This window comes from Microplitis mediator, chromosome 1, assembly GCF_029852145.1.
Source record: "Microplitis mediator isolate UGA2020A chromosome 1, iyMicMedi2.1, whole genome shotgun sequence".
Taxonomy (NCBI): Eukaryota; Metazoa; Arthropoda; class Insecta; order Hymenoptera; family Braconidae; genus Microplitis; species Microplitis mediator.
In genome coordinates, this window is record NC_079969.1 from 21,005,365 (window position 1) to 21,028,076 (window position 22,712).

At 25.3% G+C, this 22,712-nt stretch overlaps 1 protein-coding gene across 2 annotated transcripts in view; it reads right to left on the reverse strand.

The window, feature by feature from the left end:
- Positions 1–22,712, reverse strand: part of LOC130678329 (probable serine/threonine-protein kinase dyrk2) — a 130,480-nt gene that overhangs the window by 38,734 nt on the left and 69,034 nt on the right. The window contains exon 3 of one of the 2 annotated variants that reach the window (XM_057485513.1): positions 7,815–7,865. The exons of the other annotated variant lie outside the window; for it this stretch is intronic. Within the exon in view, the coding sequence (XP_057341496.1) occupies positions 7,815–7,865 (51 nt within the window). The remainder of the gene's footprint in view (positions 1–7,814; positions 7,866–22,712) is intronic. 2 annotated transcript variants of the gene reach the window in all.

Here is a 22,712-nt window from a genome sequence, read left to right on the forward strand (position 1 = left end):
TTTGATAATCGCGAGTTTATTAAATCCTGCTATGAAATTTATCTGCTTTAAAGTAAATATTATTTGAAATTAATTGACTTGTGGACAATAAAAAAAAACAATTGTTGAAATAAAATCAACTGAAGTATATTATGATTTCAATTTTCATGACATTTATCATTTGGAAATTTAAAGTTATGTAAAAATAAAGTATATAAATAAATAAATTTATAATTTATGTTTCTGACTGATTTTAATTTTGTTAATAACTTTGAGTAATTTGATTTAAATTTCAAGGAAAATTTTTGAGTATAGTCTCGATAATGTTTACATGGTGTCTCTTACTCTTCTTATCTTCACTACCATATTGACCGTTAAATATAAAATAAAATTTTAAATATATACACAGTTTAATTTATAATAACATTATTTTTTTACAAGACCAATATGGAAATAAACATTATTTGATGGCTTTGTATCTTCTGTACAGTTTATTTTATATATTGGAGTAGAAATAAAAATGTATGATAAATAAATAAATAAAATAAGGAAGATGGTAAGCGTACTTTTGTATAAATACTCGTAATACAACAGCTGTACAAGTGTTTTTCAGTCTTAATTTTTTTTAAGTCTTGAGGGTATATACCATCAACCATCAGCACGCGCATGGTTTAACTTCTCATCTATACGCGATCTGTAAACCTCAGTCATTATTGTAATATCTCTAAGTGGCAGTTTCCATGCTCCGTTGCTCTACAATCGTTTATTTTTTTATTGTACAAAGTGTAGGGGGATGAGTTTTATTTATGAATGTGAAATTTTTAATTTTATTATTGTTTATAAGATTGTTGAGGTAGAAATCATTGGCTTTCTTGGCAAATATATGCCTGGATTTTTTAATACATTGTAAAAAAATCGCGGAGTGAATGAGGATCAAATCCGGAGTGAATGCGGAGCGGATAACTGTTTATTTATTTAATCCCCTCGGAGGGAAATTTACTCCGAAAGAGATTTTATTCTAATATTCAAACTCTGATTCAGAGTGAATTCGGGTTGAGATAAAATTCAGATAACTCCGAAATCACTCCGCTGAAAAAAAATTCCTATTTACTCCGTATGTGGAGCGATTTTGTGTAAAACCTATGAAACTCCGAGTGACAGAGTGAATTCGGATTAAAAGAAATCCGAATTCACTCACAATTTTTTACAGTTTAAAAGAAATTATCTTTTGATATTTTTTTTGCTACAATTAATAAAGAAATATATATACATATGCAGTTCAAAAAGTAGAAAAAAAAAATAATATTTTCGCAATGAATAGAATGTTAAGTACTTTGGAAAGTTGGCACTATAGATTGGTATTAATTATACATTTTAAAACTTACATTTTCGCGAAATGTTTATGAATTATCGAAAAATGTGGACTTTAAAAAAAAAAAAAAATAAGAAAAAGTGGGCTAAGACATCGAAGATATTCGAATCCCAATTTGACTAACAGCTAAAAAAAGTATTTTTGTAGCCTAGTGTAACACATATATTTAAAAAAAAAAAATAAGCAATGTCGCTCTTCAAAAAAAATCAAAAATTGAGTTTAAAATGGAAAAAAAGGTTGGAAAATTAAAAATTTGATTTGTTCGTATTTTTTTTTCGAAAATTACATTTCAAGACGAAAAAATGACCCCCATCACTTTTAGATTACGATGAAATGATCAGGAGTAATGAATTTTTTAAACTTGCCTTTCAAAGAAACCATCGTTTCTTTGAAATTTTCAAAAATTCATTTCTTAAGAACTTTTGAAGATTAAGGGCTAAAAATTTACAGGTAGGCGTCTTTGGAGACATACAAAAAGATGTAAAAAAGTTCAGCTAAATAAAAAAATATAGTTTTTGAAATCAGGTGATTTGGTATGGAATGGAATGGAATATATACATGGATGATATGTTATTTATTTAACCTTCAATGTGAAAGTCATTGATGTAGCTTATTGTTGTGGAAATTTACAATATTTTTTATTGTATGTATCAAGAGATTAGTGTTTATTTGTGATACTTGTTCAATTATTAAGAGAGATTATATATCCATATAAAAAATAAAAGTAAATTTTTTCTTGTAATATGATGATGCGTGGTTTATTTTTCTGACTAAGATGACATGAAATCACAGAATTTAAAGCGAGTAATTAAACTTCTCATTCAATCGATTACTGACTTATCAATGCATCAATTCTACGAAGTGCTTACGTTTATATTTGTGATCAAGAAGCAGTATCGTCATATGTTTGACTCATTCTGTATTTTATTCTATGAGTTTCTCACTTTTATTAGCAGCAGTTAGTTAGCTGACGTAAATCTTATCATTACAATCAATATGGAGCTTTCAATGACAAGTCAGCTAACTTTTTGTTGTAAATAATTTTGAATTTTGTGTATTTTTTTGTGTTATTGTATATATTTAATGACTTTTAATTTCGAGCTGATCACAATTCATAATTGAAAGGAAAAATTTAAAAAATTAATTGACGTAAATTTTTTTTATTAAACTGAATATTAAAAATTTTCTTCAGTGATTTTTAAAGAAAATTTATATCATAGACGAACTGAGATGAGCTGAATAATATCAGAAATTATTATCAATATTCATAATAAAAAAAAAAAAAAAATTTAATAAAACATGGGATTAAAAACGTTGGCTGACTTGGGTTAAAAATACTCCCAGCATATTTTATTTTTATATCAATTTATTTTTTTTTTCGCACCACAGATCTTTCACTTTACTTTGTGAAAATAGCGTGGGCGACTTCTATACGAGGTCAAAGTCTTACTTTACTGACATTACTGACATCGACAGAGATGGAGTCTCGTCAACTAAACTTAAACTCTACCGAGTTCGATAGTCACGTACATACATTATGTATCATTATTACATACATGTTACGTATATCTCCAGTATGAGATGAGTTTAAAATAATATTTATTTAACGGGATCATCATTCGACCTTAACCTCAGTTTTAAATATTTAAATAATTATATTATAAGTTTTTTCACTTTTTATAATATTTACTAATTTATTCATCTCAATATCACTACACAGAAAAAAAGGATTTCTGAGTGCAAGAATTTTTGTCTCGCCTCAAAACATTTTTGTTTTCAATTTATAATGCAAAAATTTTCTTGGGGTGAGTAAAAATTTTTTGTGCCCAAAAATCCTTTTTTTCTGTGGTCACTACAAAAAATTATTTGTTTTAGTACATAAATAAAGTAATATTTTAAAAGGAATTGTATATAAATTCAATTAGTTTAATTTACAAATAATTGACTACTATTAAATTTTCTTTTAATAGTTTAAATTAAAGTGCAATGTTCACTGTTGTCTGTTAACTGTTTATATTTATTCAGATATATTATAGTCATAAAAATTGAGTTTAATCAGCATAATAGAATAGGGAGACAATAAATAATTGACTAACTGACCGGAAGAATACCGGAAATGTAAACTATGACTCGTCGGCCATGAATTTGCCATGTTCGAAACGTTATTTCATGACTCTGTATGAAATGAATCACAAATATATTGGTACTCTAAGTGACTTGACATTACATCTTTAAAAAAATTTTTATTATTCTCAAGAAGTCTTCTGAGTAATTTTAAGATACATTTTTAAATTTTATTATTCCCCACAGTCTAAATTTTTATTACTTTAATACAAAAATTAAAAAAGTTATAAATCTTGATGAGTAAAATTTTATTTAAGGAAATAAATTTTATGAATAATATATAAATTTATTTGAATAAAAGAAAGATCTTGCAAGTTTCTCATTGAAACTCACCGGTAATTTATTTATTTTTCATTTTATTTCGAACAGGAACGATATTGTATGCACACTAAGATATGGCGATGCAAAAAAAAAAAAAAAATAAATAAATAACGACTAAGTAGGTCGTCATTTTGGAACACAACCGAATAATTGCGAGCCGCATAAAAATTCTTAAGGGGAAACGTGTATAAGAGAAATGCGTACTGAACTGTGAAAATAATAATAATAATTTATATATTCAAGTATGAAACATTAAACGCGAATAAAAATTTCAAAATTACAGTTAGATATATATAAATTTTTTAATTGCTGATATATATTTAAAATGAACTATCGCGTATTTAATTTGTTGATTTTAGGATTGAAAGTTATGTTTAATAAATGTAAGTTTAAAAATGATCATTACAGTTGTTATAAATATATACAGCTTTCACTTATTTTAATCTTCATTAAATTTACATTCATCCGCGAGCCGTGAGTTTTCATATGCGTCATACCATGCAAGTTAGGTATAACTTCCCCTACATATAGAGTAATTTACTCCACAACTTGTCGTTAAAGTTAATTATTTTAAATCACTTTCTACTGTTCTACATTTTACGCTAGAGTATATATTTTAAAACTGCAAGCAACTACTACTCCTACTAGTTTCTTTTTTTAATCATCTCTTTGTTATTTATATCAAGGTTGACATGTTAGTAAATAAAAAAAAAAAATATGTAACAAAAAAATTATTTCATCATATTGGCAACCTTGTATCTCATATATATATATTTATATTTATAGATAAAAAGAATTTTTTGGCGCAAGAAAAATTTTGCATTATGAAATAAAAACAAAACTTTTCTTAAGACGAAAAAATTTCTTGAGTCAAAAAATTTTTTTTTCGCCCAAAAAAATTTTTCGGTTTCAATGCATAATGCAAAAAATGCCTTAGGACAAGTAACAATTTTTTGCATCAAGAAATCTTTTTTTTCTGTGTATTTAAAATTTTTCAAAATTTATTTTTTCATGATTTTTGAAATGTAAAAAAAATTATTTTTTTAATTGTTATTTTATAATTATCTATTTTGAATTCTATAGGTAAGGAATAATAAAAAAAAAATTTATATATATATATATATATATATATGTATAGAGTAATCATAAGTGATGTCTTATTTTTTTCTTATGAAACAAAACTAGTCATCGTATGATGATTGCCAGGTTTGAATTAAAGTTGATGAAGTCCGCAAGGTAACATTTGTAAGATGACTCATACAAAATGCAAGACACAAGATTATATGAATGAAAATTATGACGTAATAAGCGAGAGTCTCCAACATCAACGCGTCACTCCTTAACCAGGTGGCAAACTTATACGTCTTTCTGTTGCACCGTTCAAAAGTCAATGTTTAACTCGTGAATGGACCAGTTGTGTTAGTAACTGGCATATATATGGATATATATGAATGAATAAGTATTGTAGAGTATATATATGGATATTACGTATGTGTGTGATTTTAATTTCATAAAATGTTTTTATACTCCTACGTCAAAGATCATTGAATTGTCTTTCTATAATTAAACATCTCGCTATAACTTCGAATAAATTTATGTATAAAAATAAAATCTCTACAATCTAACGACTGCTTTATTAGTTTTTTCTTAATTTTATGAATTAACGAAATAAAATTTTATCTATTTTAATTACCAAAACTAATATTGTGTCGTAATTTCACTTTTGTTAAACGAAAGTGATTAATTTTCTTCGTTTTTTTCTGGCACAACTTTTAAATCATTTATGATTACAAAACTTATTATTTAAATTTAACAAATTAATTAGAGAGACAGCCTATAGAAAAAAATTTACCGTGACAATTAGAGAAAACTGTTTTTTATGAAAGAAGAAAGACAATCTATTCGATTTTTCAAATACGCAGCAGCATAATACCGCGCGTATAATTGAAATTATTTCATCATGCGTTAGAAAATAACTTTATGCAACAATTTAAAAAAAAAATATTTAAAGTTGACGTTATGCAACGAAGATATTTCTGGGTTCTACACAGAGAAATTTAAAATTTTTGCTTTTCACATATGGTTTCGTAAAGTTTGATATTCTGTCACGGTGAAATTATCTCGACGTTAAATATTTTATGCTCTAAATTACTGCGCATGAGTAACGTAAAATATAGGCCATCAAATTTAAAAAATCACCAGATGCTATTTAATTTTTATATTTTTAATTTTAATAACAAATCAGTACACTGTAAAAAATCGGGAGTCAATTCGGATCCGTGTAAAAAAAAGTCGTTGAAAAGCGTTGAATGTTCTAAGCTTCAAAACGTGACATAATGAAGAATTTTTTGAAACAATTTTTAAGCTTCTGAAAATACAAAGAAGAAAACAACAGACTTATTACTATAAATGAACGCTCTTTTGCAAACTTTTTTTGACTCTCTCCATTAAAAGTGATAAATTTTATGTACCTGAAGAACGGAACGTTTTTCGCGCAACGAAAATGAAAAATTTATGTACTTTGATTGCTTAAGGGGTAGTTAGAAGTGGCCTACAATTTTCAGCTGACATACTAGCGCGTATGTAAGACATTTCAAAAATTTAGATCCAGTAGATTTTTTACTTTTCGTTTTGTTCTCTATTTTTGTCTCACCAAAAACGTTCCGATCTTCAGGTAGATTAAATTTTGTCATTTTTTCAGTGTAAAATACGGTCAGAAAAAGCTGATTTTATGCCTTTTTTTACCCTATTTTAATAATATTCCCTATAAAAAAATCAATATAGGAATTCATCCTTGATTCCCATATGAATTTCTCATAAAGAAATCCATATCCAAGTTCCTATGTGGGAATCCAGGTACCCACAGTTTCCTATGTGGATTTCCTATATGGAATTCTAGATACCGATGGTTTTCTACATGGATTCTTACATGAATCCATACTTTTTCAATCGTTGATTTTTCCTTTGAATTGTCAAACTTTTAAAAAAAGTACAAAAAAAGTACATCGCTTTGCCACGTTTGTAAGTTTAGAATATAATAGTCTACGCATTTTCAACCTTTTTCCGACAATTATTTTTTTCACGGAGAATAAACGTAGATTTTAATTCAATTCAAATTAAATCTGTCACTCAGATTTCCGAAGTTTTAAAGAAAATCACGCTGCACACGGAGTGAATTGAGAATTTTTTATTTTCAGCGGAGTGATTTCGAAGTAATAAGGATTTTATTTTCATTCGTGTTGACTCCGATCCGGAGTTTTGATGTTGAAATAAATGTCCCCTGGAGTGAATTTCAGTAAATAACTATTCGTTCCGCATTTAATCCGAATTCACTGCGAATTTAATACGCATCCGCTCTGCAAAACTCGGATGGATAAATTTTAATTTCTAATTCGCTTTATGTACTGATATTTAATACATACTATTTTTTACACTAATATTATTTAATTAATAATTAATTTTTATAAAACATACTTCACACTTTATGAATGCATTAGATGATAAAATCTATGGTTGTATATTATAGTTTGAAAATAAAAAAATTTCTCCATGTCGTGAGTAGATAATAAAGAAAAAGGTAAAAGATAAAATGATTAGGTGCAAATATAACATCAAATCCTACAATTCCGTTCCACCCACATCTATATAGTACTCACTCGTACTATTATCAAAGAACCAAATAAAAATTTATATTTTATTATGGTACATAACTATAGATCGTAAAGCATTGTTTCATTTGTGATTCATCGAGTTCTATGCATTCTCACTTAGATCAAAACTTTCTAAAGAGTAAAAGGACAAAAAATTCAAAAAAAAAATCAATAAAAATTACTAGGGTGTGTCATACAATTGAAATTAATTTTACTGAGTTAAAATTTGTTACTTTTGTTTATATTTTTTTTTAGTTGTAAAATATATATATATATATATACTGATACCTCGTATAGAAAATTACAACTTTTATACAACTATTATTGCTGAAGCATCTACTACTTTCAAACGCAAAATTACGACTCACCCTCCCTTTATCTTGGTGGATAGACGCACGTTCTTTCGATCTCCTACTCACCTGTAACAAAATAAATTAATTTTTTTTTATTTAATTAACGTCTTTTAAGTCGTTTGGGTTATATTTAATATAAATTTCCCTTTTAATTAATTTTCTCTTTGTAAGTATAGTAGTTTCCTTTTGAGAAAGACGATGAAACGTTTAATTAAAAATGGCTTAGCACACATACACACAACACACAGCCACTGATAGATAGAAATTACAGTAGAGTTGACATAACCGACGACCAAGTAACGATGTCATGTATTAATTCAAATGAAATTCTATAGCTTTAGTTTTTTTTTTTTTTTATTTTTTTCTTATTTTATTTAAAAGTTGTAAAGTGATGCGTCGTGAAAATAATATTCCACCATACAATTTATATATACAATATATAGAGGGTAAAGGTACCGTTTTTGGGCACTTTAGAGCCAGTTTTGGACACTTCAAAATTAAAATAAAATAATTTATGAAAAACGCAATAACATAATTAATTTTTTAAATATGTTTGAAGATACTTCTATTCCACTATTAAAATGGAAATTTTATTTTACATTTTTTCATTAATTAGAGTAAAGTATTAAATGGCTAAAAATGGAGCAGATACCTCTACCCTATATTGACAATAAGGATTTCTTGACGCAAAAAAATTTAAACTACTCTAAGAAATTTTTTACTTGTCCCTAAAAATTTTCGCAATATGAATTAAAAATGAAAATTTTTCGGGACGAGAAAAAATATATACACATTTAAATTGCGTTACTATAATTCCGAAAGGACATATTTCTACACGCTTTTGGCTTTAGAGAGCTTTCTAAAGCAAAAAGGACTTCTGATTTTTTTTTATTACCCATCGTTTTGCTGACTTCCATTCAAACTAAAAATTGGAAAAAAAGTTTTGAAAGCTAAATGGGCATATAATTTAAATTGAGCGCCCTTTTGGCTTTCAAATTTTTTGTTTTGACTTTTAGCCTTAAACCTTATCTACAAAACAATTGGTAGTAACAAAAAAAAGATACGCCTTTTTGGTTTTCAGAATTTTTCCGAGCTAAAAAGGCGTATAAAAATGTAAGTCTTTTTGGCATTGGTAACGCTATATATATACATGTAAACACATGCGTGCGTATGTTTGTATAAAGAGCTGAATAATTTTGATTCAACGTCGTAATCATCAAGTTTATAATCCAAATAACGCTAACTTTCACATAAAAAAAGTCATAAAATATTTAGTTTTTTTAATACTTTGCCAATGAGCAAATTACTTTAGTCGTATAATTAAACTTTATTATATTAAAATATAAAGTATAAGTTTATTCAACTGTTGCGGATGACTATGAATAGTCACAATTCCTGTATGATTATAAATTGACAATTAATAAGTGCATTAATTTTTCGTTCAATATTAAATCATGAGTTAAATTAATGAGACGAGGGATGCAAAAGATGAATGACTTCATGATGTTATAATATTGATAAAATTTTGTGTTGAAATTAAATTATCAGGGTAATTAAATACACCAATAATTGTTCGATGAACATAATTTCCCATAGTTCTAAGAATTTTATCATCAAACATTATTCGACTAATAGATGATTTTTTTTTATTTTATTAAATTTATGTATGTTTGATTATTTTTATCATCGACCTCTCACACGAATATTATGATATATTTGTCTGATAATGATAAAATTATAATTACTTAGAGTTTACGGAAAAGCATAGATATAATACCGGTAAAATTATTATCAATATTGCAGTCATCGAGGCTACGAGATAAGACAACAATAACACAAGGAATTAAAAGCTTCCGACATATGTATTTTTATATTTATCTTTTTATGTAAAATGATATCAATAAAGCATGTACTTAAAACTTGTTAATAATTTAACTTTGTTATTATTTGTAATAATTATTTTACAATGATTTATTGATATTAAGTCATTAATAATATAGATTGTGATTTAATGAATGGTTTAATTAAATGAATATACTTTTTTTTTTTTTTTAATATTTCAGTCAATTAATTTTATCTAAGTAATGAACAAAGTGATGTAAAAAAAAATTTTCACGATACTTCAACCAGTTTATAATTTATAAACTTCTCATTATTATTATTATTATTATACATAATTACGAGAAAATGAGTTGAATTTAAACTGTGAAAATAATTAATAATAATAATAAAAAATATAAATAATTACTAAAACTTATAATAAGTTCTATTTAAAGCATAATGCAAAAAAATTGAGGATTAAATTTGGAGTGAATGCGGCGATGGTTTTTTATTTCTTTAATCTCCTTTGGAATAAAATTCACTCCGAAGGAGGATTCCCTGAAAAAAAACTCCATATTTACTCCGTATGTAAAGTGATTTTTTTAACTCCGGGACTTCGAATGATGGAGTGAATCTGCATTGAAATAAAATTAGTATTCACCCGATTTTTTAAAATGTAAAAAAAAAAATTGTTAGATAATAATAATAATAATAATAATAATAATAATAATAATAATAATAATAATAATTTCAATTAATAAAAAAAAATATGTGTGAACTTATAATTAATTGTCATGATTGAAATTAATTATAAGTCGAATAAAAATGCAAGTGGTGTACCCGGGTCGCAAAATTTGATCTGATTTTAGTCAACCTAGATTGTATTCGGCCTAATTATCGTCTTTAAATTTTTATAAAAATTTCAAGCTGATTTTGATCTAAAGACGATTAAAAATAGACTAATAAAAATAATAGGCAGTAAAAGTCTGATTTTAATCTGTATAAGAATAAAAGAATCTAGAGACGACCTTTAATTAAGTACAAATAAAAATAACTAAATATTTTCATTTGATTTAAAACAGATCAAATTTTTCGACTCAGGTAGAGAAGCCAACATTCTCTAGTAAAATAATATATAAAAGTCATTATAATGGATAATAATGATTTCAATTACAGATTGAAAAAAATACTATAATATATTATCGTGCTTACCAGAAGAGGTATTTTCAAATAAGTTACAAATTATAACCATAAAATATATAGCAATGAATGAACATGTATTGGATAAATCATTTAATTGTCGACTATATGTCGAGGCGCAGTTCGATGGGCGTTAATCGATTGGATTAGATGGCGAGAAATGGACAACGACTTTCAATCAATCTATTTCAAACACACGTTCATACAATCTTGATTGAATTGCGTCTCCATTCTATTACTATTAGTTTCAAACAAAAGTAGTTTACTACATTCTCACTTGCTCGTTAACTAATTCACTTACTTACTCGGTTTCTCACTCACTCTGCTTGTAATCAAGTTTGAAATTTTAACCGAACTCTAGTTTTTAATTTTTTATTCATCACCTTTACTTTTAATTAATTACATTGTTACGGTTAATGATTAATTTAACAACTTTTCAAGTTCATACATATATTGTTATACAATTACATTAGCCTATTTTTATTTATTTGTAATTTCGTCTTTATAACTTAGTTAATTTGTAAATGACTTTGAACTATGGCCTACAGACTAAATACATATTTATAAATAATTGTCAAGTACATACGACTCAAGGAATTTAATTTAGTTCGATAACATTTTTTTTTTATTACTAAGTAACAAGAATGTACGAATAGTATCCGAAGTAAATAAATTAATTTTAATTATTCATAAATTTTTTAATTATTTGTAAGCTGTCAAATTATTCAAACTAGTTAAATTATTCAGATTACTCGTGAGTTTTGGTATTATTCGATTCGGATACGAATATTAAATTTTTATCTCACTAGTGACATATGATAAAAAAAAAATATTTTAGAATATTTTTAATTTTTGAGATAACTCGAAAATTTACGAATTATTTAACTGATAAATAATACAAATATTCAAAATTATTTAAAATTTTGAATTATTCAATTCGAATTTGAATGTTAAATATTTATCTCACTAATGATAAATTAAAAAAGTTTAAATAATTTCTGAGTAGTTTTGATTTGTTCATAATTCGAAAATTCACAAATTATTTAAATATTTTAAAAAAACTGACGAATAATACACACAGAATTATTCGGAAACTTCAATTATTCAATTTGAATTTCAAATATTTTATTCGACACTAATTATTCATGAACCTCTTCTTTAAATACATATATATATATATATATATATATATATATAAGATGAATTTCGATAACTAAAATTCAATAGTATATTTTCAAATATTCTATTTGATATAATTTCCATATTTTTTTTATAAAATAAATATATATTTATTTTTCTACTTTTCATATTTACTCGTGACTTTTAACGTTTTCCATCACTTGAAAATTTACATATTCCAGTATACAGTAAAGCGCTATCATGCTTTATGCTTTTTGAAATGTATCAACGATGCGAAAAGTACAACCTGAGAGTTTCATGGATCAAATAATTTTATGAAAAAATTTAGAGAGAGCTTTTGATATTATTGTAATATTTAAAAAGCTTTTTCATACAAAACATGAAAAATAATAAAATAAAAATAAACTGTAGCTATAATAAAAAAAAATAATAATAAATAAAAATAACACGTGTCATGAAATTTTTTTCACTCTTCATAAATTTAAAAATGAATATTTAACACTTGTTTTGCATTCCGTGAGTTGAACAACAAGTATGAAAAAAAAACACATATAATCATTGTCTTTGTTTTATTTTTAAAAAAAATAATATAGAGTCAGATTTAATAAGTGCGTATAGTAGTTAATTCAAAGTTAAGTATCGTCATTATTTAATGCAAATTATACGCAGGGAAATAAACTTGACTTTATAATTTCAATTTAAGTTTTATACTGAAGTCGCTACGATAAATTGATGACGAAAAAAAAATTATTTTTTTTTTTTTGAGTATCAAACAAAAAGTTTTTTTGCTCATAAAGCTCACCGATGTGAATTTGATGGTGAAGGACTCAAAATACTTGACGAGGAACTTCATCGTACTTGTAGATTTTAACTTTGATGCCACTTCATTCACAGTAGTTGACTCAACGATCAGAGATTTTTGCTGTTAATTATTATAATTATAATTTTTTTTTACAACTAAAATATTTGGCGATTCATTTTTTTTTTTTTTTTAATAAAAAATTTAAAAGAGTACTGTAAAATATAAACAGTATAAAGAAATATAAAAATTCAAAAATAAGTATTATCGTTAATTATAATTATAGATCAAAGATAATAAAAAAATATACATATATTAAACTCGAGCGAGGTCATAAGAAGTTTATGCCAAGATTACGTTGACATTTTAGTCAATATCAATGGATTTAAATTTAAAAGTTATATATAGAATTTAATAAATTTTTATTTTCAAACAAAAACCACAAATAATTAAATATATGTATATTATAGTATATAAAAAAAAACGAAAAATTTTTTTTCAACGCCATAAAACAACTTTCAGTATACGGAAAAAAAATTTTTCACATACGTGTCTTTGTAAACGTCAATTTTTTTATATTGTTCGTCTTTTTTAGAATTTTTTATAATATTTCTATTTAAAAAAAAAAAAAAAAAACAAATAGAATACTAAAGAATTGAACGATTCTGTAATAATATTTTTTAATATAATTAGAAGCACTTAAAAATTAGTTGAATTACTGAATTTTTGTTTAATTAAAAAAAAAACTAAACGAAAAAAATTAAAAAACAATAGATCATTTAATTATTATTAAGAATTTGTATTTAGTAAATTTAATTATTTTCCCATAAATAAAAAGTTTTCCAAGTGGCGTTTAAGAAAAGATTGCCGAATTTTTTTTTTCTTCTATATAGAAGGTCAACCATAAAAAGTAAATTAGAATAAATAGTGAGAAAATAAAGAAAACCTAAAGTATCTCTTACACTGTTCATGGTCTGGTAATAAATTTTATCCTTTTTATCCGGCATTATATTTTCTTTTGTCCACACACAGTCTCTTATATAAAAAATAAAATAGTCACAACACCGCACTATCAATACAAATAAACTGAATGATAAATCACACATAATATGGAGCACGAATTGACCGCATTAAATCTACATGTTCCAGCCGCGCGTGGTAAATATATTTATACATATATATATGTATTGTAAAACAGCTGACTGGAAAATAGATTGTCTGCTGAGAATTATTTTGCGTAGACAATTTTCTTACGCAAAAGATTGTACCGTCATCATATATGTAGTACAATATATATTTTTTTTTATTGCACGTATTAAATTTTATATTATAATAAGTATCTACACTATGCAAGTCCACATCAGCTAATGCAATGATCAACGAAAGTATATACTAAGTAACACACAAAAGACAAAACAAAGTGCACGCATTCTCGTACTAGTACTACATTCCAAAGTTACGCAATTGTTGTATATCTCCTTGATTACACGAATAACATCTTCAGTTTATTTAAATTATTATTATTATTATTTATTTTTTTATATAGAAACCGATGGTGGTTATAAAAATATTTTATGTTAGCAAGTAAATAAATTTACTTACAATTTGAATTACTGATAATTTATAAATAACAGAAAAGAAAAAAAAAGTATGTAGGGTGAGTGAATAGATAAAATTTAAAAATAAAAATTCAATAAAATTGTGATATAATTATTGGAGTAAACGGCAGGTGTGAGTAGAACTTGCGAAATGTGATAGCAAGCCACAAAAGTAGAAACGTACACACAGAACTAGAATATAATATAGGTCTTGAGCTCTGTGCCAGAGACAAAAATATATTTCGACTACACTAAAAAGACATTTGCTTATTTCCCATTCGTTACTATCCAATCCCTGTTGCTTTGCGCTTTGAGAGGAACTTTAAAACTGAGTACAAGCCAAAGATTTAATCACTCAAGACTATAACTCTCTTACACTACGCTAAGATATTTTCGTAGTAATATCAAAATGAATGATTTAACTTGTACTAAATAATTAATAATTATAGCATCGTAGACTGTAAAAAAACTTTGGTGTCAAAATGACCCCCGAGAAACTTTACACGGTCGTGTATTGTTAAATAACGGTGTAAAAAATAATCGGTGTAAATTATCCACTCGTGTAATTTTAATACAGGGTAATCTACTTTTTTACACCATTCCGTGTTACTTGTTGTAATTTTCATTAATAAGCAACAAATGATGATATTAGTTTTATTTAGATTAAATGGTATTTTTAACAATTAAATGTTTTTATTATTATAATATATTTTCGTTTTAATGATTACACATTTGCACGCTTGACGGTGTCAAAATTTTTAATTCACACCGACTAAATTTAATACGATATTTGGTGTAAATTTCACATCAAAATTTTTACACCGAGTCCAAATGAAGATTTAGAAGATTTTATTTGAAATTAAAAGAAAATTACTTAAAGTTATTGACAAACTTAAAACAGACAGAAAGGAAATTTATTAATTGACTTATTTAATTATATGTAAAATGAATTTAAATTTCCAAGTGATAAATGTCATGGAAATTAAAATCCAAATGTATTTTATTTAAGTGATTGGTTTTTTTATTGTTAATTAGTCAAATAATTCTGTTTTTTAAGCATAATTAGTTTTCAACAACGACAAATTTCATCGTAAGACTTTAATAAACTCGCAATTATTAAAAACTAATTAAGGTTTTTAAAAAAAAGGTCAATACTGTATTTTTTAAATTTTTTGAATTAAAATCTGAGTCAATTGATATCCATGTAAAATTAATAAATTTTTTATCCTTGAAAATTGTAAAAATTTTAAAAAGTATTATATAAATCCAAAATTACTTCGAAAAGTAATTTCTTTTTCAGTAACGATTCACAAATTTGTTTTTTTTTTTTTTTTTTTTATAAAATGTCCATACGTGGTTTATAATTTTTAATTATGTTAAACTTATTAACAACAGTAATTATCAACAGTGATAAGATAGTAAAATTTTGTAATAGCGATTAGCCAACATCTACACACTCAGATGTTATTACCGCCACTTGACTAAAATAAACAACCGTCCATACCTAAAATAAAAAAAAATAAACGTATTTTTGCGACGAAATATTGTCTTTTTTTTTTTTGTGCTCAAATATTATATTTATATATACTTTAATTAAATTATATATGTATTATGATTATATATTATTTATTTTAATCTATACGCATGTTTTCTTTATCTACTGAGAAATCATACAACTGAAGTGAAGAGTGGTATAGAGAAAGCTGCTATTTATAATTAAATTATTCGCGGCAAAGTCAGAAACAAAGTCAATACCATATAATATTTAAATAAATATATTTGTATATATATAAATAGAAAAATAACTTTTATCGACAACTAGTCACGTGAATAGTATTTACATTCCTCGTGTTTTTAATACAATCATTTCATTGGTGAAGCCACATATGAATATGTATATGTATACAAAATATATACATATGATTGTGTATAATGTATACATATGAAAACATATGTTCAATAAACATAAAAATAAATAAGATTTTACTTTGATATCATTAAATTTAATGACGCAGAAGTTAGCCGATTTCTAATAATTTTTTAACTTTTTTACAAACAAAATTATAAAAAAAGAGTATTTTAAAAAATTGCGCCGATAGTTTCTTTCATTTTTTACATGTGCATTTTTTTTTCTTTTCAAATTGAATTGTTGAAAAAAAAAATCCGATTGTTTGCTAACTTCGGAATCATATATGTATATATATTGTTATAGGTTTGATGGTGAATAATTTAAAAATTTTAATTAAGAAAAAAAAAATTTTTTAAATTATAAAAAACAAACTTGTCAAAGTTATTAAAAATAAAAAAAAATAAATACAATGCAAGTGTACATTTAATATACTTTGTTGTACTCAGTAAAGAGCAAGGACGAGTTTTGTTTCTCCAGTCTCCTGAGTCTCCTCTTCACTTTTCATTTGAGTGGATAAACCGGTTGTTGGCCAGAACACTGATCCCAGAGCACTTGAAAACACTTTTTACCTACTGTACCTTTACTTGCAGTGTATAATTTTTTTTTTTATTTCTATTTTTAGTTAAAAATATCTACACATATATATTTCTTTTTTTTTTTTTTTAAAGATACAATAAATAAATATTTGAAAAAATAATAAAAATTTACCAAAATATCCTGCAGTGAGACAGGCATGAGTGAGCACGTTGACATCCTACGACTTATTAAGATGAAAAAAAATTTTTGTTTCACGCTTTCAAAGTTCACTTTCACATAAATATCAATCGACAATCTTTGAGTTGTTTCAATCAACAGACGAAACCTTCTCAATAGTTTTTTCGATAAATTATTAAAATTTTTTTTAAAAGTACAAATATGGGTTTAATTTCTTATACGCAATTAATTTAAAATATTTTTTCACTGAACAATTGAATAAATTTTTAATTAACCGGTTAATTTTTTTAAATTTAATAAAATAATTAATTTTTTTTTTTAATACTTCCGGACACGAGGACTGACCGTTAACAGACGAACTGTTAACATCCGGCCAGCCAGCTAGTACTACACTGTCGGCTGTCTCGATTCCTCACAAAGTAAACTCATGAGTCCGGCCGGCCGTCTATATTAAATTAAACTATAGTCTGTGTAGTCGCTCCGCGATTTCTTATTCACTCCCACCTTATTATTATTATTATATATTTATACGGGTAAAATGAAATTATTACAACAAAGACTAAATATTATTAGTCGCGTGTCATCTTTATCAATAATAACTTTATAATCGGCTGTTTAATTTTATAACTCATTAATCATAATCTTATCAGTTACTAATAAAATAAATATGAGTTTCTTGGTAAGAAATATGATGTGAGCCCACCCAATTAAAAATTTTTTAAGTAATTGATATACATAATATGTATGCATATTTATTTTTATTTTAATGTTTAAATAATTGAATTTTTTTATTTAAATAAATAATTTTTTAATTTTATTGTTGAAAGAAGAATTTTTGTGATCTTGAAGTTGACCGACAATTTTTGGATTTTTTTTTTCAACAATTCGATTAAACAAAAAATACTAAACTACAAATATGCAAATGTAGATAAGTAAAAAAGCTATTGGTGCAATTTTTGAAATTTTTTTATTTCATAATTTGTCGTTTTAAAAAAGTCCTAAAATTATTATACGTTGGCTAACTTCAGTATCATGAATTTTTTAAAATAAATTGATATTTCTAGTCTCACAACTACTTTATTGTTAAAAAAATTCAATTTAAAATTCAGTGAATATTCTTGTAGCTTCGGGATACGTACAAATTCAATAACGAATCGATGAATATTCAAGAAATAAAATTTACTTGACAATAGTGATAAAGTTAAATAGTAGAAAAAAAAATTTATAAATATACAAGTGATTTTCCTTAATTTTGATTTTACAATAAAATATACTATAAAAAAAAAAATTGTATATTTTATTATACGCGCTCTGATTTATTTAGAATAAGAAATTTTAATGTCGAAAATATGAATTAAAAATAAATAAATTGTACTGGAAAAATTAATACAGCACAAAAGACGTAAAGATAAGAATTGAGGGAATAAATTGATGTCAATTATCTGGTATCAAGTGAGACAAAGAAATTTTTCTTTTTTTCATCCCTGGGGATAAAAATCGTGACTGAGTTTTCATTGGGTAGGGATGTTTGGCTATACATAGAGGATAAAGAAGACAAGGATATAGAAAAAAAATAAAAATATAGTCTATAGTTTGTAGACCCTCGAAGAGGTCAAGCCACTCTTGTTTCTCTGGTAATTCGATACTGGCTCGAGGCCAGACTCGGCCCCAACCGGAAAATGGCTCGATCGGTAGTCTCTCTCTCTACTTATACACATATATATATCTTTTCCATTTGCTTCGGTGTTCTCTTCTGTTGATACTACGAATACGCCCCATCTATTGCATACACCTTGAATAATCTTGTACGGGGCAATAGAAATCTATCAGGCGAATAATGAAAATTTACAAAAAAAAAAAAAAAATAATTGAATAAAAATTTTGTGTAGACAAAAAAAAATAACATACTGGTATTTTTACTGTTAACTTTGCGGTTCGTATTATGTACAATCTGCTGCTAACAATTTATAAGGAAAATTGTTTTTTGTTATTATTATTTTTAACAATAAGTATGATATGCGTAGACGCGTATATAAAAAATCAGCGATATTTATAAATAAATAAAAAAAATAAAAATTAGTAAGGAAAAGATTGCAGACGTGCGTTGGTTAAGATTGCCAGACAGATACCGAGATCACGCACACATTGTACACGTTAATATAAAATACAGATATATTTCATCGCTGTGGTTATAAATTCACGTATACATATATGAGAAAAAAATTTAAGTTTCAAAAAATAGGCACACGTTAAGAAATAGGTATCTCGGACGTAAGTCGAATAAATTATATTAGTATTGTTATTATTTATTAATTTTTTCGTAACGTCATTTGCTTATTTTGCAAGACATCATGTAATTCTTTATGAAAAAAATTTGTCATAAGTCATAAGCTATGACATTGATGGTTATTGTAAACTTTACTATACTTTTGGATGTCAAGGCTAATTAATTACATATGAATTTTTTTTTAATTAATGTAATAGCGATCAATTTTTTAAATTTATTGTAAAAAAAATTAATTATAGATTAATTGGAGCTCTATGAGACTTAAAAAAGGAGAATAAAGTTTTATTTCAAATTTTTATGTCTGTTAAATTGAATTTATCATAGAGTATACATTACAAATTTCATTTTAATAATATTGAGAAAATCTCTTGTAGACAATACAGTTTTTGTTGAAATAAGATATTTTTTTTGCCCCATTCTCTACTACATGTCAGAAATAATCTTGCGTCAAGAAATCCTTTTTTTCTGTGTATTTTATAAAAATAAATAGAAGTGTTTTGAAAGATTTAATTTTTTCAGCTGAGTAGTGTTTCAAAACGTCAATTACTGTACACAAAAAGATAATCCTGAAGTTAACAGACAATCAATAATTTTCGTTTTTAGTATTTTTTTTTTTTTTCAATAAATCAATTACAAAAATAAAAAATTAAACATATGCACTTGTAGAAAATCAATAAAACTACAGGTGTAATTTTTAAAAATATTTTTTTCTTATAATTAATTTTTTTGAAAAAAATCCAAAAATTATTAGACGTCGGCTAGCTTTAGTACATAACATCCAAAAGGCCAGGAGTGAAAAGAATTCAGTACATTTTAGTTATTTTTTTTTAAAATTATTATGAGATACAGACGTCATAGATGATAATCAAATAACTTGTTAAAGATCGTGTGTTTTGTGCAATACAAAAGTCTTCAAATAAATTTACAAGTGACCTGTGTATGTCATGGAATACGCACGTGTTTATTCGATATGATTTTCATTGGCTTAAAATATAATATTTTAAATTTATAGCTTTTTAATAATCCACGTAAAATAATCAACCGGTATCTCACTGATTTAATCAAAAATATTCATTCAACAGGCGACCGTATTTACGTCTAACAGGTAATATTTACTTGCAACTGTGTGTAAAGGTCTCATTAGTTTGTGAAATCAATCGTCTAAGTGGTTTCCAAAACATAATTATAATTATTAATAAATTTTTAATGTTTACGTGCGTTAATCACGAAGAATCAATACAAAAGATACTTTGATCTCCATCAAACTTTTTAATAAAAAAAAAAAAAATTATTTAAATCGGTCAATTTATTCAAACAAATGTCTATAAATTTTGAGTACAAATGATTATTTTATCGCAATTTCTGTTTATTTGTATTTTATATATCAAGTTTACGGAAAAGAAAATGCTATTATATATTTCTTCATACATTTTTAAAAATTATTTTTAGCATCGTTATATTTGTTAAGAATAATTTAAAAATTTAAGTTGTTATCAAAAGGAAAAATTTCGTCAGTTGCTAAATTATAATAATCAAAATATTTCCGGCGTAACATAAAATTTATTTTATACATATATAAGTATATATATACATATTTATATCTGTCATTTAAAAAAATTATAAGGTGTCTTTTTTATTTTAATTTTCCCTTTTTTGTAAGTTACAGGAAGGACAAATTAACAGAAAAAATAAAGTCACGCACGTACTGCGTGACTTTGCTTTTATGATTGTCAAAGTGTATTGCTTTATATGCAAAAATATCTTTGACATTATACATTCAAGTAAAATATATTAAAGTTGTAATGCTGTAAATATAAAGACTTTATGTAAAAAATTCAAAAAACTTTTGCATGTTGTTAAAAAGCATTATATTGTTTACACGTGTAATTGAGAAAATATTCTTAAAAGTGTAAATAACACATATGAGAAGGTCACGGTATACTTTCCTTCATAATCAAAACAAGAAAAAAAAAATTACCAAGAAAGACTTAAAAAAAAAAGAAGCGAAATTTGTCTTCAAGAATGTCGTCGTTCTTACATTTCTCTCTATAGGCCAAGTATCATTATCAATAATTTCTCTTTGCAAATTCTTTATTCAAAACAAAATTTCATTTTTGATCTGAGAATTGATCGAATGTACATTTTTATTATTATTTTTTTCAAAATGCCCATTGACTGATAAAAGGACTTTATTAAAATTGAACATATTTGTTTCAAATTAATTCAATCAATGATTTTAAAAGAATATATATGTATATATATTTTGTAACGCTCAACGACTCAATTTTATATGTAACAAATATTTATTTAAAGCAAATATAAATTTATAGCCAACGTATATTTATTAATGTTTAATAAAGCATTTATTTGATCAAGTCAAATATTTGTTTCAAATTTTTTTCATGACGTTATGATAGATAGCTACTGATGTTCAATACAATAAATAGGAAAAAGAATGTTTTTTTCAAATATCCAATGAATACTTTAGTGTTGGCTTAAATCATAATATCGATGCTCATCAATTGACTGTCAAATAATAATGTAAAAAAAATTCTAGTTAAATTTCAATAATTTTATTTTAATACGAAAAATATCTAAATGTTTTTTCATTTGAATAATAATTTTTTCATACACAGAAAGAAAGGATTTCTTGGCGCAAAAAATTTTTACTCGTTTCAAAAAAATTTTTACTTGCTCAGAAATTTTTCACATTATAAATTAAAACCAAAAATTTTCTTGAGGCAATAAAAAGTTTTCTTGGGGCAAGAAAAAATTTCTCGTGTCGAGAAATTTTTTTTAGTCCTAAGAAAATTTGTGTCTTCAATTCATAATGCAAAATATTTCTTGCGCCAAGTAATTTTTTTTTCGCGCCAAGAAATGTTTTCTTGGACCGAAAATTGTTATTTTGCTTTAAGAAAATTTTTTTTCACCCTAATAAAATTTTATTTTCAATTCACACTGCAAACAATGTTTTGCATCAAGAAATTTTATCTTTCTGTGTATTAACTACACAGAAAACCCGAATTCCAATACCTGATTCGCCAATGAAAATAACAAAATTTACAAACCAATGCGATTTAGCAGGTAGAAAATCTTCCCTAAGGCAGAAAACGTCGAGTTTATACTCATAAAATTAGTTTCTGAATGAATTTAAACCCTGTCAGAGTCGAATTTGTTTATTGTAAGCTTCAGAATAGCCGTATTTTATTTTAACCTTCTAAGTTGACAGTAGAATTTATACGTGTGCCAGTGCTATTAAATTTTCTCATTTAAACTGGCTCCAGACATTTAAACTCTAAAGTTTCAATGCAGATAATTATAAAAAAATCTGGTGGGTGGCACTTGGATAAAAAACGATTTCAAACTTTATAGTGATAAGCTTTCATTTTTTGCCCGGGTAGTTAACTCCAGCCTCGTTCAAAATCATCTTGTCATCATTTGCTGC